Here is a 19854-nt window from a genome sequence, read left to right as displayed (position 1 = left end):
ATAATTAAACAATACTACAATTAGTGCATTACACGTCAACCATCAATTTGATCATCACAACAATCACAAATGAATAGTCGATCATTCATATCGTAGATCATACCAAAAGTGTGATATTTAATTTACTACATGCACCAAAAAAATCCCTTTAAAATTCCAGATCCAAATAAGAAAAAAATTGTTTATAGGTCATACAAATGATTATCAAAGCTCTTGTGTTGACAAATATCATCAAGGGTCACTTTATACATGACGACATTTTACATAGAGATGACATATTTGGTTTTAATGTCTTTATTTTCGAGCAATAATATTTTATTTATTGATATCACGTGTATTACACATGCAAAAAGGCAAAATAAGTATGATTAAATAATACTCCAATTAGTGTATTACACGTTCAGCCATCTTTTTGATCATCACAAATCGCTATTCGACCATTGATATCGTAGATCACGAAGTATAGATACAAGGAGTCCGAACGGTATAGGATTTTTCACATTATTTATGTACACAAATAATCGACCCAGATCATAGTTCTCTTTTTTGCCACAGGCTGCGCGAGTGTTGAGGAGGTACCGATACTATTATTATTATCACACGGACATACGGACTGGCTAACCTGGCTCGTCAATGTAAAAAAATATATTAAATTAAATATAAAATATTAATTTATTTATTATAATTATTTTTATAAAAAAATGGGAAAGTGTTGTGCCGTTGATGGTTGTCTTAGTGGCCGAAAGGCAAGTGAGCATTTAGGAAAAGTGGCTTTATTCAAAGCACCAAAAGTGAGTCACCTCAAAATAATATTTAAAAATTTATGTTAATAAATAATTCATTATTACATTAGTGTAGTTTTTAAATAATAATGTTTAAAAAATGTTACATTTTTATTTTTCTTGTGTAGTATAGAAGTAATTATTTTAGTTTAATATTTTTTTCTAAAAGGATATTGAAATGCTCAGCAAATGGAGCACTGCTCTTGGCAAAGAATTAAAAAATACCAATTTTATTTGCGAATTACATTTTAATCCAAACGATGTTATTAAAAGTAATCAAGAGGTTCTAAAAGATGGGAGTATATATTTTTATGAATACGAAAAAGTTCATTTGAAGAAGAATGCTGTACCAAAATCCAATGTGACTACCAATGAAAATAATTACAGCTTATTATCAGATGATGTTCGTTCAAATACCTCTGGTATAATTAACGATGATATGATTGTCGACTGTAGTCTAAATCCTATTGAGTCTATTGAGTCAACAATCGTAAATGAAATTATAAACGAAGTAATTGAGCCTGACAATAAAAATTCTACAAACACAAATTTTGCTATTGGTACAAATATTTTGATTAATAGTGATAATTTGGTGATCATAAATGAGCCCGAAAAGTTTTCGTTTCATTCCATAGAAAAAATTTTAGAAGTTCAGCCACTACGTAAAAATTGGAGTTGGACTGTGATTAAAGATTCATATATTTCATTATCATATATAAATTTAAAATTGGAATTAGTTTGTCACGTAAAAATTCATAAAGATCTTAAAGTTACGGTAAGAAGCTTCCAGGCTTAACTGAAAACAATTATTTGAATGGTATCAAAAAGTTATTCTTACGTTACAGATCGTGAATGCCAAAACAAATATCCTTATTGATATGGATGTAAATATTTCGTCAATTGATTGTGTTTGGCAGTTATTAAGCTCTTTAGAAAACACCTTTTTCTGCAGTGGAACTGGATACGATGACAAAAGGTAACCATGAATTTAGATACATTAATTTACAATAACTAATGCTGTTGTTACTAAGTAATTAAAATCTCAAGTACCGTGTTTGACTTGTGTAATTGAATCTTAATATTTCATTTTTATAGATGTTCAGTCACTTGCACAGGTATATTATTGCCGGAGGAATGATATAAAAGAAAAGTTGTGGAATACAGATGTATTACTTGTCGAAAGTTGAGACGTTTGATCCAAAAACGTAAGACGGAAACAACAAATAATAATTTTTTAATAACGCGGGGGCATTTTCTAGTCAAGTGTTCTAATAAAAGTGCTACGGAGAGAAAAGTTAAATCTAAAAAATCTCGAAAGATTTCTAAATTACATTAACTCGCGCTTACTATTATAAAAAAAATTATTCACTCTAATATAAATAACATTCAGTATTTTAGATCACAAAGAAAGATTCTGAATATACGTTTAACTTAAATAATTTAATTTTTAAATATTAAACTCGTTTTGTTTGTAACTTATACCATTTTAATAATAAATATGTTTGATAATAACTTGTTAATTAATTATTTTCATAAAGTATATTTATCGTAATATTGAAATTTTTTAAAATATTTTAACTAGTAAATTTTTAAGTCACTGTGTAGTTACTTACTTTATTTATTTAAAAACTTTTTTTTCAGCATTCATCTACTTTTTTTCATTGAATAAAATGGTATGATCTCTACTAATTTTTAAATTATTATCCATTAATACCACATGATTTTAGCTTTGCAGATTGCCTTTAATTTTATTCCCCGTTTCTCAAAATATTTTTTTCCAGAGCTGTCAATAGCAGCAAAACTTCCCGCGTAAGGATTTAAACGAGTACTTCTTGAAAAATGGCGCGCTCTGCCGGCGAAAATTCTGTCCCCTAAATTGAGACCATTCGTTCAACATTACGTTCGGACTCCTTGTATCTATACTTCGTGTCGTAGATCATACCAAAAGTATGATATTTAATCTACTACATGCACTAAAAATAGCCCCTTAAATATTTTGTTTAAATAAAAAAAAAATTATCAAAGCACATGCAAATGATTTTATAAGCTTATGTAATAAAAAATACCAACACATGCTATTTTATGCAGTCATTTATTCAAAGATTTGCGTATTTTAGAGCAATAACCATAACATTCGTACATACAAGACAGAAGCCATTTAAATTTAAATCTATTATAATACTTAGCCACCATGAACGGTATGATAAGACATACATTAAAAAATGTTTTGAATATTAGTTTAAATTTTATGAAAAGTCGAACTACTTGACTTATTTTAAATATACAAGATAAAAAATTGTACATCTGCAACGTCATCTTTAACCTCAATTTTTTCAAAGAAGTCAGATAACACTTTCCGAATGACTATTTCCATGTTATAACATTCTATCCACTAATTATCATGATATTGTAGTTCAATTTACGTTTTTTTGGAACTAAGTGCGTAATAATCATTGATTGAAATTAAGTATTGATCAAATATCTAATTTATTTCTCAGTACACAACATGAGATACCAGCTACAACTCCACTTGAACCTCACATTTTTATTTTTACATTCTGCACAAAGAGATACACTGCGCATGCCTCTTAATCGTTATCCTCATAAAATGTAGCGGTTAATTTGAAACTTATACTCTTTAGATTCATTTTTATCATTAGATTATTGAGAATCGTCATGAGTGCAAATTTAGCAGACATAAGACAATTTTTAAAATTACATATAAAAAAATTAAACAATTAAATTAATAAAATAAAAAAAATGCATGTACTGATTTTAGAATTTTTTTAAAAGTTTATTTTCAAATTTTTTGGTTAAAAAATTACATTTGAATATGATAAAATTTTAAAAATTTTCAGATGTCCGCTAACTTTATTGTCATAAAATCTTTTTATATTCAATGTTAAATAGTAAAAATTATTATTTTGAGTAGATTTAGTAATGAAGATCGCACAATGTTTTATGATCCTGAAGTTCGCAGACAATTAACAGGTTTTGGTTTTTTTTCTCAACAAATTAATTACGAAAAAAAAAAAAAAACTGAAATATCTGCATGTCGAAAATAAAAAAATTTATAGGTGTAATTTAAAAAAATTTTTTTTTTAATTTGTCATTTTTAAAAAAATTCAAAAATTATAAGACGGCTAACTTCATTATCATAATGGTTTAGTTACTAGTCATTTTGAATTATTGATTATAAAATTTATTGTTAATGAAATCACTTTGGATATTTTTCTAAATTTATTTCAATAGTAAAAAATATAATAATATGATAGAATTAATGTCATGAATCAAAATACATCACTAAAAATTTATATATTTTCAAAACAGTATTACAAATGGTTTATAATTTGAGGATAAATTGTAATTTTAAAATTGAATCGACTCTTGCTGTTTCTAATAAATAAATACTTATTTTTATGATACATTGAAAAAAAATAATTATGTCTCATGGACCAAAAAAACAATACTGACGTGTACCATGCATGAGTGTGAATGTAGTAGACATCAGACAAGTTGAAACTAATAACTAGAGTAAATAATTGATGAAATAAAATTTTTAAAAAATGCGAATTCAAAACATTTTAAAATTAATAAGTGCATATTTTTTTAAATATTATTTTTTTAATTATTTACTCTATTTATTTATAATTTCAAATTTGTCTGATCTCTGCTACATTCACAATCATGTACCATATAGAAAATTAGAAAATATCTATGATTAGTTAAGAATTATTATGTTATTATAATAGAGAAAGGATTTTCAACAAATATACGTTATTAAAAATACACAGAACAAAAATGAATTTCTTGGCGCAAAAAATTTTTTCTCGCCTCAAAAAAGTTTTTCTTGCTCCGAGAAAATTTTTGTTTTCAATTGATAATGCACAGTTTCTTGGGGTACGTAAAAATTTTTTTGGGACTAGTAAACATTTTTAGTGCCAAGAAATCATTTTTTTCTGTGTAAATATAATATTATTAGTTTGTTCAGTCACGAGCTTGACTAGTTTGAATCAAGCTTCGTGCATTTCCGCTCGATTTGGGAGTTGCCGAGCTCGCTACTGACTGAAGGTCAGAATAGTGCCGGGTCACTCGCTATTTGAGCCTGGCACATACAATTTCTAACTCAGGACCGTGTCAAGATGCCTTGAGAACCCGCTACAAGTTGGCCAATCACATAATTCGTTTTATATTGGTCAGCCAATGAAATAGTTCGCTATCAACTGCTACCTGTTGGCGCGCTTTTAAGCCAATGAAAAAATTCGTTATATGCAGCAAGGCTGCCACGTCGACACCAAGCTTCGCGACGACTCAACGACGCTACCATCTATCTATTCTACAACGTGCTTCGCTACTTGCAACCTCGTGCTTGAAACCGCTTCAGTAATTCATTCTTTTGTGATATAAAACTAAACCGCTACGCTGAATTTTCCTCAATATTTAGTCAGTATATTAAGGCTGCTATTTATTGAGAATATATAAATTGTTCTTTCGCTAGTAATTAATTGTGAATTAATTTCCGTTAACTTAACCGCTACTGACCACGTGCCAATTTATACGTGAATTGAATATCTGAGTTTGCATTCGTTATCACGTATTAATTTCTAGTCGCATTCGTTTGAATATAAGTTCTCATAATTTTTAAAGTGTAAATAAATCTATAATTTATTTATTGATAAAATCTGTGTAATTTTTAATTGTTTAATTCACCTCGCCTAAACCAGATCCACCTGATTTATTCGCTCACTTAACATAGTTTAATATAAAGTAGTAATATATATATAGTAATAATATATAATTTTTATAATATAAAGTAATAATAATATTATTATTTTCATGATAAAAAATAAGATATTAAATCAAAGAAATTTTACTTTCATATGAAAAGGGAATAATTGCACAATTTTATTTTAGGGATTTTAAAAGTAAGATGCATTTTTTTTTCTTATTTATAAAATAAAGGTTGCTCGATTAAAAAAAAAGTCAGTAATTATATCAAATATTTCAGATAACAATATCACTATCAATATTTTAAAACTTGTTTCATAATTCAATGAGCTTACAATTTGTGGATAAAAATATTTATTTATTTATATCTTTATCAATATTAATCTCTTCAGAAAACTGTTATCACTAGTAATAATATTTGTCTTATTGTGCAATTATTCTTATATGAAATGAAGTTTAAACTACTAAGTAAACGAAATAAGTAGGAATATTTTTCTCTTTTACATGAAGTAGTGATAATATGGGTCTTGAAAAAATGATGCGTAACTGCGACGTTGGATAAAACGACGTATCGGTTGTCCGCTTTGTACGATTGGTCCCATCGGTCCCATCATAGATGGTACAGCTGCCATTATAGGGTTAATTGTCGGAGTCATTGATGATGTTGGACTCATCGGATGAATAAAAGAAGCCATATTTGTCATTGGATTCATGATCGACAACATTGGTGAATGAATTACAGGCTGGATCGGTTGAGCAGTGCACGGTTGCATTATTGGTACCATAGATGTTATCATTAGAGGAAATTGTGAAGTGGGAGTTGTTTCACTCATGAAGGTTAAAGTATTAGTTTTTGGATCAGTCGATTGAACCGATGTTGAACTTGAAACAGCATCCGTGGTAACATTTGGTACACATCTCTAAAAATTTAAATAATATAAACTTATTTTTACATCCTTTCAAAAGAAAAATAAAGTAGAATATGTCCTTATATATTGAAAATTTTAAACAGCTACAACGTTCGTTATACTATCACACCAAAATAAACAAAAAAAATTTATGAAAGTTGACGTTTCTATTTATTGACACTTCTAAAAATTCATTTAACAAATTATAATTCAATAAGAACAGCAGTAAACACTAAATGTTTTTTATTTTACTGCGATATTTTTAAGTTATAGCTTTTGAGACCATGAAAATTTTTTTAAGTCAACGTTGATAAGGATATAAATAAAAAAAAAATAAAAAAAGGATAAAATGATCTTCAATCACTTTCAACAAATGTTCAAAATAGAGCATGATAAAAAACGTAATTACCTGTCCTGAACGACTAACTTGTGGAGATGTTCTTCCGTTTTGTTTTATCATAGACTCTAAATTTTTCACTCTAAGATATAAATTATTTTTGACAAATCTTTTCTTATGATTTCGATGTGTACCTGAGAAATGTGCTCCATTTGTGGAAATATGTATTGCATTTTTATTTTTAGAGTATTTACGAGTTTGAACGAATAATGAACCTGATGATTGTTGAGAGTTAGTAGACAACTGTTGACGTTCTGATACCTTGGGATCAACAGATTGAGAATTGGTGACTGGCTGTGGTTTAGACGGAATTAATGACTGTGTGGATTTCAATGTTGTTGAATCATTTGATTGTAGAGAATCTGAGGGTAATTGTTGCTTATTAGAAACCGATTCAGTCATTAACTGTTTATCTATTGTCAAAGTTTCCTTGTTTGCATCAGTCATAAGAGTTCCATTATTCGTTATTAAATTTTTTGGTGATTTTTTATTTGATTCAACACCAACAGACTGATCAGCTGTTGATGTTGAAGGTACAGATACTTTCTGAGATATCAATGAAAGCTTCTTTTGAGAATCGACTGTTGATATATTTTTTGGAACTATATGTGTAGCGAAACCGGTCGTGAAATCATCACGATCACCTCGTGATCGACGACTTCGTCGTGGAGGAGTCGGGCTCCTGTATTTTTCTCTACTTTTACCTAAAATAAGAAAAGATAAAATGAAATTTTTCTTAAATAAATCAACAGTAAAATTACATATATTATATATTATATATTATATATTATATATTATGTATATATATATATATATATATATATATATATATATATATATATATATCTTCAAATATTAGTTAATAATTTAATGTGATTTTGACTCACTCAAGGTTAATATTTTTTTTTTTTTTTTTTTTTTTTTCAATATATGTGAAGTAAAGTTAACAAAAAAAAATTTTTTCTTTTCCGTAAATTCAGATCAAATAAATTAAATCAAGAGGTAATTAAAGTTTTAAAAAAAAGGGAAAAAATTGAATTTCGTAGAACATCTCAATTAAAGTTCAAAATAGTTTTCTTGTTATTGAAAATTAGTATAAGTACTCTAATGCATGCTCAGTTTACTTAATTAAGTTAAAAAATATACAAAAATAATTTAAACATTTATTTATCATCTATTTTAAAATTAAAAATTTTTTTCTTTCTTGTCATAATTTTTTTTATTTTCATTATTGTAATATAGTCAACAGGAATTAACGATGATGAGCGTAATGTTACCGAAAGTTTCTGCATTGAATAAGAGGCAATAGGATACGTTTCCCGTGACATTATCATAAAAAAAAATCCCAATAATAAATAGAAAGATAAAAATATAATTCTAAAAAAACGAAGGAACCTAGCGTTTATTTAATTTAATTTTTTTTTTTTTATAATATACCAGAGTACTGTCTTTGTATTGCAACAAAGGAAACAGCAAGCGAAAATAAATTCTAACTTAAATGTGTTCCACGTCGTTACAAAAAAAATCTGACTAAAGAAATAAGTTAACAAATGAAGTTAAATTTTATAAAAATGTTTTAATATTTGATGACGATTATTTTGAATTTTATTAAGCTGAAGTAACTCTAGGTATCTTGTAACTAGGATATAAATTTTGATGTAATTTATTAAACGACATGTAAAAATACTCGAGTGTATCTATAGGATAAATCAAATTTTAATACGTCGCAATAAATCATTATAAATTATAAGTTTAAACAAATATACTTCTAGTAAACTTTATAATTAAGAGATTTTAATTTTCTTATAACTACAATTTATTTTTATAATCAAATTATAATATAAAAGAACAGTTGCGAACAAAATAATTATGGAAGAAAATATATTTTTATAAATTATTGAAGTAATACTTACGGTTCATGATGAATTTAGTGACGAACTTTATCTGGAGACGACAATAATTATTTATTGCACAATCGTTGAACAAGTTTGAACGCGTTGTCTTTTGTTTGAACGACTTATAAATGCAAGCATGGAATCAAGAGAATTAAGCAATGCTACCAATAGCCGAACCAAAGACACTAATCTCCCACCACAAATTTGTAAGCGTCCTTCTTTTACAAGAACAACGGAACGTAGCTAGTAGTCATATAGGGTTGGATTCTTCTTGGGCGCTCTGAGCACGGTGAGCACCACTACATCCCACAGCCTTATACATGTGATGTTATATGTATGTATGTGTACTGAAAGCGTGCAAACGACCAAGCCGAATCCAACCTATATCTAGATATGTGCAGTCATGATTCCTTTTGTGGAAATTTATTAATTTAAAATATAAATTTTTAGGGTACATTCATTTAAGTAAAAATATTTATTTAAGTGATATTACATTGGCTATTGTCAAACAATTACTTTCTGTAATCGTAAAAATCGATGTATACAAAAAAATTGTCATTTTAAATATTCGTGCCATACACGACGTATTTAATGAATATTTTCGCACGTAAACACACTTTCATGCATATAATATATATATATATATATATATTATATGTATATATATTTATAGCTAGCCATCTCTCAAATGTTTTTTGTGTTTTCATAGCTGTGTAAGTGGGATTACCAGAAAAATAATAAAACAATAGGTTCATACGGTTTACTGTAAGGAATTGAATTTAACGATAATTCATAATAATAATATAAATACTACATAACATTGATATAACAATAATAGTATAATTAACTATTTTGGATAAAAAATTAGTTACTTATAATCAGGAATTTTCCAATACAAGTGAAGTGGTTTTAAATACAAGGATCTCATTACAAATGTAAGTATTTACAAAAATTAACATAAGGGTTAAATGTGATTAAACATTTAAATGTTATTATAAGCTGTGGGTTATAGTTTTTTTTTGCAAACCCACTGAGAATATATCATATTTTATTATATTCCCGTCTCACGAGTTTGATTATAATTTTTGCAATTTTTAAACATCGAATTATTCTAATGTCTTTGAATACATATTGATATCAGTGATCAGCAAAATAAAATTTCTATTTTTATATTTTTTAACAAATAGTATTGTAACAGAAACATTTATTTTTCAAAAAATTAATCACATTCAGATACCTTATTATGCACTATATTTTTTAATTTTTCGAAAATTAAAAATGTTTGCTTCTCGAACTACTAATTAAAAAAATTCATCTGGAATTATATTTTATTAATGAAATTACATTAAAAAAGCACTAATTTTTTTTTCCAACGAGTAAAAAGCAAATTAAATATTTTTTAAACTGTTCTAAATTAATACACAATATTCATAAATTTACTTTCTATTGGAAGAGAAAGAATGAAAAACCTTATTTGTTTAAAAACTGCATATAAAAGAAATGAATAAATAATTTCCCTTGAAAAAAATATTTAATTAATGATAAAATATTAATAATTTAGTTAATTAGCAGAAATAAACATTTTATAAACCGAAAAAATTAATAATAAGATGAAATAAAGATCTTTGCGAAAAATAAAAAATAGTTATTTATGAAAATTATCAAATTGTCATTTTCTACTTATCAAAAAAGACTATTCATTTATTAGAGTTATTTCTTAATTAACGATAGTAGTTTTTATTTGATTTTGAAAATATTTTATACGCGTTTTTGATTTTATAAAAATTTGATAATTTTAAATATTGAGTTATTCATTTATAAATATTTAATAGAATTATTTCGATTTCAGAATGAATTCAATCATTTTTCTTATTAGTTACAGCTTATATTAAAAAATAAATATTAAAAAAAATAGTGAAACTGTTTTGGTAAGTATGAATTCCAACCAATTTAAGAACAAATTAAACAACAAATCCTTTTTCAGGATGTTAGATAAGGTTTATTTCTAATCCTACAAAAAATAATATAACATTTGTAAAATATCTTTACCCAGCGTTAACTGGAATAGAGGTGGGACAATAATTAAGATCATTATCACAAAAATATGGGGAACACGAAGAACATCAAACGACGAAATTATTGCCGGAAAAAAGCAAACGTTTGGATAGGTATGTAATCAATTTTTTAATCAGTAACGAACAAGTAGGGTAGATAATGGAACAATGATAAATTTGCGATTATTGGAACAATCGTTTATGTATTTAAGTCAAAATAAGTAATTTCTTTAATTTAAAAATAATAATTATTTCAAATTCGTCATGATACGGTCATGCAAAAAATTAAAGAAACGAAAAATTTTTTAAAATTTTACAGTAATGTTTGGAAGTCGAAATGATCGTGACAAATTATCGTATCGAGATGTTAAAAAAAAAAACATTTCAAAGCTTGAAATCTCTTATCTAAAGATCTTTTCATAAAAATGTTCATTATTAAATAAACTTACATATTTACAATCTTATTAAAGTAATACATAAAATTTCCTAAGCTACTTTTATTTCTTGTAGGCGTGGACCGCAAGGCTTACCAACATCGATGGATACAACTTCGGAAGAGATCTCAACTCCTATTCAAAGCAGTATAGTAATTAAAGTAAGTAATAGTGATACAAATGACTTTCGAAAAGAGGAAATGATTGCTATATCACCAGAACTTATTAAGCAGCATATTTTTAATCGTCAGAAATCTTATACAAATACTTACAATCATAGTGATGCTACTCAAAAAGATTCCGGTTACATAAATAAAGATGATAATCAACAATCATATGCTTTCAAAATTAGCAGCTTCCATGAAAATAATTTAAATTTGCACGAACAAAATTTGCATGGTTGTAGAAAAGTAAAATTTAAAAAAATTATGCATGAATTAGAAAGCTTTAATTCTAGCCAATCTGCAGCGAATATTACTATGATATCAGACAGCAGTCAATTATCTGCTGGATTGATATTACTTGATAAAAATCAGTCGAATAGCATAAACTGTAATGCGACTATTTCTAGTCGCACAAATAGTATTAGTGATCATCACATGCCTGTTGTTGAGGTATCCAATTCTAATAGTAGAATAATTCAAATGCATGAATTTTCAAATAATTTACATTGTACAAAAAATGTTGTAATGAACGGTACTCGAAAAATTCATTTTCATAAAGCATTGAATACTAAAAATCAATCAATGATAACTAGCTTGAACAAAATTACTGTCAATACGGCGATGTATCTATTAATAATAATAAGCATGTATTTGACGTAGATAGCTTAGATAATAATTATAAAAAAGTTTATAAATCCAGTGTATCAAATTCAACTTGTGAAACAAGTCTTTTGATACCTATCCGAACCCATAGTAAGCTATCTCAAAATATGAAAGTCTATCAGGCAAAACATCAAGTTAGTGGAACGGAACCTAACTTTTATCATGAAACAACCAATGAAATGATGTGTCGGAGGGATTATCATTATGATAATCCTGTTCATAAACCGAAATTCACACAAGTGAAAAATATTGCTGATAAGCATGATGCTAAACTTAAACTCGAAGATATTTTAGATCTTCAGAGTAGATTTCAGTTAGAATAGTCACGAGATACTTCTGACGCTTCTGATGCAAAATTTCAACAAAATGAATTAGAAAATATTTCTGATGATCTTGGTGCTCGACTTGACCCCAAAGATATTTGTAAACTTCAGGATAAACATCAGTCAGAGGCATCAGAAGATGCTTCTGACGCGTCTGGTGTAAGATTTCAACAAGATGAATCAGAAAATATTTCTGATAATCTTGGTGATAGACTTGAACCCAAAGATACTTGTAATCTTCAGGATGACCATCAGTCAGAGGCATCAGAAGATACTCCTGACGCGTCTGGTGTAAGATTTCAACAAAATGAATCAGAAAATAGTTCTGATGATTCTAGTACTAGGCTGCTATTAGACGAATCAAAAAATAATTCAAGTAATTTTAGCACTAACGAGTCTATGGATTCCTATAATGAGTCTAGTAATAGATTATACTATGAAGAACCAAAAATTCAGGGTCGCCGCATAACTGATCTTTCTTGGGTCTTTGAACAGTTGCATAATGCATTTGATTCTCATGACGATAGTTGTGAAGGTCGTTTCAAAGATCTTCGAATACGTTAAGTAATGAATAAAGGTTTGAGAACACTTATGACTTGGGAATGCAGAAACTGTAAAAAAATTGCACGAATTTGGACTGATCCTGACGAGCCATCAGATAAATTAAACCTTCATGATGGTGCTGCACTCGGTACATTGATAGCTGGTAGTGGATGTTCAGCACTGCAAGAACAATTTGCCGCTATGGATATCCCTTTCATATCTCAAGTATCATACCGAGATTATCGTAGCAGAATTGGTAAATCAATTTCTAAGGTATCACTGGAATAAATGAAAAAAGCTGGTCAGCTAGAGCTCAAATTAGCGAGACAAGCTGGAGATATTGTTAAAGGTAGAAATGGCAAACCTGATAGACCTTTTATTACTGTCATTGTAGATGGTGCTTGGTCTAAACGATCGTATAGAGGAGGAAGATATGATGCTTTATCGGGAACTGCCGTAATTATTGGTCAACGTACTGGTCTAGTACTTTGGTGTGGAATAAGAAATAAATGCTGTACTGGATGTGAACGTAATTCAGAACATCCATGTGTCAAGAATTGGGGACGTGATCAAGCGTCAACTAGTATGGAAACAGACATAATTACAGAAGGTTTCAAAAATAGCATTGAAATGCATGGTTTGATATATAAATACGTTGTTGGTGACGGTGATAGTAGTGTATATAAATCGATTGAAGATAGTTATCCACATGCTGAATATAGCGTTCGAGTTGATAAAATCGAATGTAAAAATCATTTATTTCGAAATTTCTATAATCATATGGAAGAAGAAGCTAAAAAAACTAAATTTGTTTGTGACGTAAAAAGAGGATTAGTTAAGACCTTACGAGAAGAAGTGAAAACAAGTGCTCTTAAAATGCGTGTACATACAGAGCAAGCAATGGTACGTCGCAAAAACGAGGATGGAACAGTCGAAGAAAAAACAACGCGTTTGTTGAATGACATAATCAATACACCGTACCATATATTTGGAGAACATGCGAATTGTGAAAAAAAATGATAACGGTGAATTAATTGAAATTTGTAAAAATATTTCAGAGAATAAAGTAGCATTCCTTCGAAAAGTTGGTATGCTAACAGAAATCGAGACACAAGTATCTCGGTTAGTTCTAAATGTAAGCAGTTTTTTAGACAATGCAACAAGTAATGCCGCAGAGCTGTATAATTCATTAGCAAATAAGTTTCATGGTTGTCGCCGTATTAACAATAGCATTAGCAATTCTTTTGAATTAAGAGCACTTTGTGCAGTGATACAGTTCAACAATAAAGTAATACTATCGAGAATTTTTTCTGATCTAAACAAGCCAGTGTCTGAAATTGTTTTACAAATGGAACAAAGCAGGCTCAATCAATTGGAATATACGAAAAAGTATCGTGAAACTGGTGGACGAAAGCGCCGGCATTACTATGGTACAGATAAAGATTATGGACCATTTGCTAATACAGAGAATGCTTCGTGGTTTGTTTACAACACACGCAAAGATGATCATCTGAAAAAATTAAAAGAACGGCAACGTAGACGTGAAGAGTTTGAAAGAGAGACTGTTGGTCAAAGTAACTGTGGTGATTGGTGTATGTATCGAGCTGATATCATTACTGCATCACATTTCGGTGAAATTTGTAATAAAAGGGAATCAACTTCTTGCGCTGAAATTGTCAAGAAGATTCGGTTTTCACCACAATTAAGTTCAGAGAGTATTTTATTTGGAAAAGAAAATGAAAAAACTGCTATTGAATTACTACCAAGTGCAAGATCAATTACATACAGCACAACGAAATTATTGTTTCTTTGCTATATGAACTCCACTTGGATTAAAATTTATAAACGTATCAAAGGACGATGGATTTTGGGAAAAAAATATGGAACCAAAATTTACAAAGTTCTATTATGACTGCTTATTACCTGAAATTATTGACAGTCGGATAGCTAGGAAAATGCCAATTAGGGACCCTGAATATATTATCCAAGCTCGAGAACTTGCAAAGAAAAAAAAAACTGCAATTAGGAAAAAAAATAAAAAAAAAAAAATACACAAGATGATCAACCCCCTCAAAAACGTAGAAAATGTAAAACTCAGACTGCGAATGACAAAAGTGCGACAGCTCTACTTGACGTTACAAACAGTAATAACCAATCATGTGATCACTGGATTCTTCCTGTAGATAATCCTTCAGTTTTGTGAGATAACGAAAAAATACAGTCATTAGATATTATACGGGCTAATATATCGCCTGAAGAAGTCATACGCAACATTGGCACACCAAATCAAATGTTGAATGATGAATCAATCGAATATTTTCTACAGATTGTAAGCAATAATTCCAACTACAATACATTTCCAGTCATATTTTGTTATATCTAACCTTATAACGCCATCAGAGACAAACCAAGACTTGCAAATAATTGGTAGGAATAAATCAGGCCATTGGATTTGCTTATACTACAATGGTGATGATGATAAAATATACATATATGATAGTTTATCTGGAAATAAAAAAAGAGGATTATCTTTCGATGAGCGTGCATTTATACATAACCGATATCCCTGGATTCTTGATGAAGACATTATTTTTAAAAATTTTACTCTTCAAGGAAGTGATTTGACAATTTGTGGAGTATATGCAGCAGCATTCGCTACGTCAGTGGCATTAGAAGATGATCCATCCACAACTAATTATTCTCTATATGGCCAAGAAATGCGTAATCATTTAATTACGATAATTCAACAAAAAAATTGATTTTTTTTCCGAAGCAACAATGAAAAAATCATGATTTCCGAATGAAGGAATGCATTTAAAAAATAGTATTTGTATTTAAATACTTTTTCTTATGATATTCACTTCTGAAGAATAAAAATTTTTTGATATACCTCTAGCATCGATGGTTTGAATGGACTTTTAATTGTCTACTCAGAAAATAGAACAAATAGCAATAAGTATCAGTAAACTTCATATGAAGGACCTCTTCAAATTTATGTACTTATAGTTAGCGAAATTATTTGCTTTCCATTTTATTTTTTATTTTTAAAAGAGTACATTCAATAACTCAATATAAATTAAATTTGTTCAGATGAATAATATTTTTAAAAATTATTTTCAATATTTTGTGAAAATTTAAAATATATTCTTATTATTTATAGAATTATTAAAAAGTAATTCAAAAAAGTTATCATAGGAGATATATCAAAAACAATTTTATTTAGCTTTTGTAAGTATTTCTTACAAAACTAGTGAGTTTGCACGTAAGCTCTGTCGAGCAACTAAAAAAGTCAGAGGGTCTATTAATTTTATGAATTAATAGGGGAAAGGTGGGCCCTTTACGTGCAAATGCAAAAATAACTAAATAGCTAAAATGGTTTTTAAATGTCTATTACTATTAATTATTTCGATTGTTCGAGAAAGCTGCCATTTTTTATTGCTCATACTGTTTATGTAGTTCTTTAATCATATAAATGAATTTAAAAAACTCAGCTTATAATTATGTGTATAATTATAGAAACATTTACTCTCATTACAAGAGGCAGAGTATCACAACCAATGATAATCTTATTACTTCGAAGCTAATCGTTTTTATTATTATTTTATTTTTTTATTACCACGTTATTATTATTATTATTATTTTATTATTTTTTCATCAACTCGGTTCCATGTATGCCTGTTCGTGTGGAATATTGTAATTGATTTTAAACTACCTTCCCGATGAGCTGAAGACTTGAAATTAGGAGCATAGCTCAGAATTAGATAACAATGCAAGAAAATGAAAAAAAAGAAGAAGCAGAAGAAATAGAAAATGAAAAAAAAAAATAAAATAACAAAAACAAATGATGAATAATCGAATGAAAAATTCGTATTCATTTGTTTGTTTGTTCGATACAACTTTATAATAAATTAAAAACTAACTTCTGAATGAGTTCGATTCTTTAACATAGCTCACAACTGGATGACAGGCAAACAAACACCGTGTAATGAGATTGCAATAAGGGAGGTGAAAAATGAGACGACTAGGATTTTCAGCGCCATGAATAAAGTCGTGTATTTATAATTTTTAACTTAAAAGGATATTTTATAACAATTTTCTATTTCAGACATTATCAAGTGAATGGAAACTGGAATAAACCTGAGATGTGGCGTATGTATCTTTCATTATCTTATCAAAGTGTTTAAAATCGATTTCAAAATTTCACACATAAAATACCAAGAAGCAGAAAATAATAATCGAAATAAGAAAAAATTTTTAAAACACCATGTTTTTAAGATGTACTATAAAGTATAAAAAAATTGCTCTGAGCCTCATAAAGATTTAAAATCATATACAAATTCCAAACTTTTTACAGATAGTCCTAAAAATTTATGAAAGTGAATTTTTAATAGCTATGAAAATACTTGTAAGATTTAAAACGAGAAACGTGGGGCGCATGTAACAGATAATTGATGCATTAATAATTCAACTAACAATTTTATTGAGCTGCAAATTATATAAACTGATGTGTGTTTTCCCATTTATTGCTCTTCGTCAGCACTTCTTGCAGTTATGTATTTCATGCGTCCCACATTTTTTTGTTTTAAATCTTACAAGTATTTTCTTAGCTATGTACAATTCACAATCTCAAATTTTATTTGTAAGAAGTTCGGAATTTGTATGTTGTTTTAAATCTTCATGAGACTCAGGGAAACTATTTTATACTTTTTAGTCCGTTTTATAAGCGTGGCAGATTGAAAATTTTTATTTATTTCGATAATTATTAAAATTATATTAAGACTCATAATCATTTCATAAGAAATTTAATACAAAAAAATTAAATTTATTTAAATATAAAAAAAAATTTTTCTGTATCGTGTTTTGAAAATTATGTTACAAAATTGATTGAAAAAAGTTATGATTTATCACAGTGAATAATAAAATCAAATTTTATATTTTTTTCAGGAACTGCAAGTTTTTAATCAATCAGAACATTAAAAGTAATTTATAACGATCTGGTAAGCATAGGTGTTTTCTATAAAACTGAAGAGTAACTTATCAGAAGCTCGTAAAGAAATATAGATTATATCCAAAAATTTACTGTTCAATCATACCTTGTACTAAAAATAAACTATTGAATCAATGAACAATGATCATTTGTCTAATTTATGTAGGACTTAATATAATAATTTTAACATAAATTATAGTTATATATTGTCTTATATGTGATTAGATCTGATCCGACCTAAGTGATGCAATCTTATATATTGATTTACATTAGACTGGGCTAAAAAAATCGACTATTTTTTTGATTTTTAAGTATATTGAAAATATTATTTGGGACAACAAAAAAAAAAATTATTGTAAAAATTTAAACCCTTAATATTAGTATTAAGAGTTGTATCATCGCAATTTTTGATTTTTTTTTCATGAGCAGGTGCTTGTATCATAACTCTCAAACCATCGAAATAAACAAAATTGACTTTAATTCGTTTCTTGAAGGAAATTGAATGCTCTAAAAAAAAGGTCTAATGAAAATTTTTCATCAGATCAACCGTTTCCTTATAATTATGCCTTGAACATTGGCATGATTTTACAATTTGACTGTTTAACTTTGGAATTTTGTAATTTATCTAAAAATAAGTTTCCAGAATAAAGGCAATAAATATTCTTGAAGAAAATTAAATGCTGTCCAAAAAAAAGACCCTAAACAATCTTTGCTAAATTTACTCCTCTAAAAGTTTGTAAAATGAGCGAATAAACTAAATGGATCTGGTTTAGGCGAGGTTGGTTAAACAATTAAAAATTACACAGATTTTGTCTCTAAATAAATTATAGATTTATTTACACTTAAAAATTATGAGAATTATGATTAATAGCGAATGCGACTAGATAAATTATACGCGATAGCGAATGCAAACTCAAAGATATAATTCACGTATAAAATTGACACGTGGTCAATAGCGGTTAAGTCAATACTAATTAATTAACAATTAATTATTGTCACAAGAACAATTTATTTATTCTCAATAAATAGCAGCCTTGATGTACTGTCTAAATATTGAGGATAATTTAGCGTAGCGATTTAGTTATAATTTTACACAAATTATTTACTGAAGCGGTTCAAGCACGAGGTTGCAAGTAGCAAAGACACGTTGTAGAAACTCTGAGCGAAGCGGTTAGACAGATAGTTGTAGAATGAATAATGGTAGCGTCGTTGAATCGTCGAGAAGCTTGGTGTCGACGTGGCAGCTTTGCTGCATATAACGAATTTTCCTATTGGCTTAAAAGCGCGCCAACAGGTATCAGTTGATAGCGAGCTCTCTCATAGGCTGACCAATATAAAACGAATTTTGTGATTGGTCAGCTTGTAGCGGGTTCTCAGGACGTCTTGACACGATCCTGAGCTAGAAATTGTATGTGCCGGGCCCAAATAGCGAGTGACCCGGCACTATTCTGACCTTCAGTCAGTAGCGAGCTTGGCTTCTCCCGAACCGAGCGGAAATGCACGAAGCTTGATTTAAATTAATCAAGCTCGTGACTGAACAAAGTTATTTAAAGTTATTGAAATCGTTTTAACTTAACTTCAACTTTGAATAATTTTCGAAAGAGTAAGTTTAGCAATAATTGTTAAGAGACTTTTTTTGTAGAGCATTTAATTTCCTTTGAGAATATTTAATAGCTTTTTTTCGAAAACTGACTTTTACATTAATTACAAAGTTTCAAAGTTAAACAATAAAATGTTATATTGATACCTTTGTTCAAGGAATGATTAGAAGAAAACGATTCATCTTACGAAAAATTTCAAACCCATCTTTTGTGTATAGCATTCAATTTCCTTCAAGAAACGAATTGAAGTCAATTTCGTTTATCTCTATGGTTTGAGAGTTATGATACAAACACCTGCTCATGAAAAAAAATCAAAAATTGCGATGATACGACTCTTAATATTAATATTAATGTTATATGAGAGTATATTCTATT

At 28.3% G+C, this 19854-nt stretch overlaps 2 protein-coding genes across 2 annotated transcripts; one reads left to right on the top strand and one right to left on the bottom strand.

The window, feature by feature from the left end:
• Positions 1-701: 701 nt before the first annotated feature.
• On the top strand, positions 702-2099 carry LOC106693843 (uncharacterized). Its single transcript, XM_014443171.2, has 2 exons — positions 702-791; positions 952-2099. Exons 1-2 carry the CDS (start codon positions 702-704, stop codon positions 1576-1578), a joined length of 717 nt encoding a protein of 238 aa, XP_014298657.1. The 3' UTR covers positions 1579-2099.
• Positions 2100-5967: 3868 nt separating this feature from the next.
• On the bottom strand, positions 5968-8735 carry LOC103573845 (uncharacterized). Its single transcript, XM_008553082.1, has 3 exons — positions 8729-8735; positions 6828-7519; positions 5968-6430 (listed from the first exon to the last, which is right to left on the bottom strand). Exons 1-3 carry the CDS (start codon positions 8733-8735, stop codon positions 6011-6013), a joined length of 1119 nt encoding a protein of 372 aa, XP_008551304.1. The 3' UTR covers positions 5968-6010.
• Positions 8736-19854: the final 11119 nt, after the last annotated feature.

The sequence above is a fragment of the Microplitis demolitor genome, chromosome 9 (assembly GCF_026212275.2).
Source record: "Microplitis demolitor isolate Queensland-Clemson2020A chromosome 9, iyMicDemo2.1a, whole genome shotgun sequence".
NCBI classification, from domain to species: Eukaryota; Metazoa; Arthropoda; class Insecta; order Hymenoptera; family Braconidae; genus Microplitis; species Microplitis demolitor.
The sequence above is the reverse complement of the archived record's forward strand: the minus strand, read 5'-3'. Positions and strand labels throughout refer to the sequence as shown.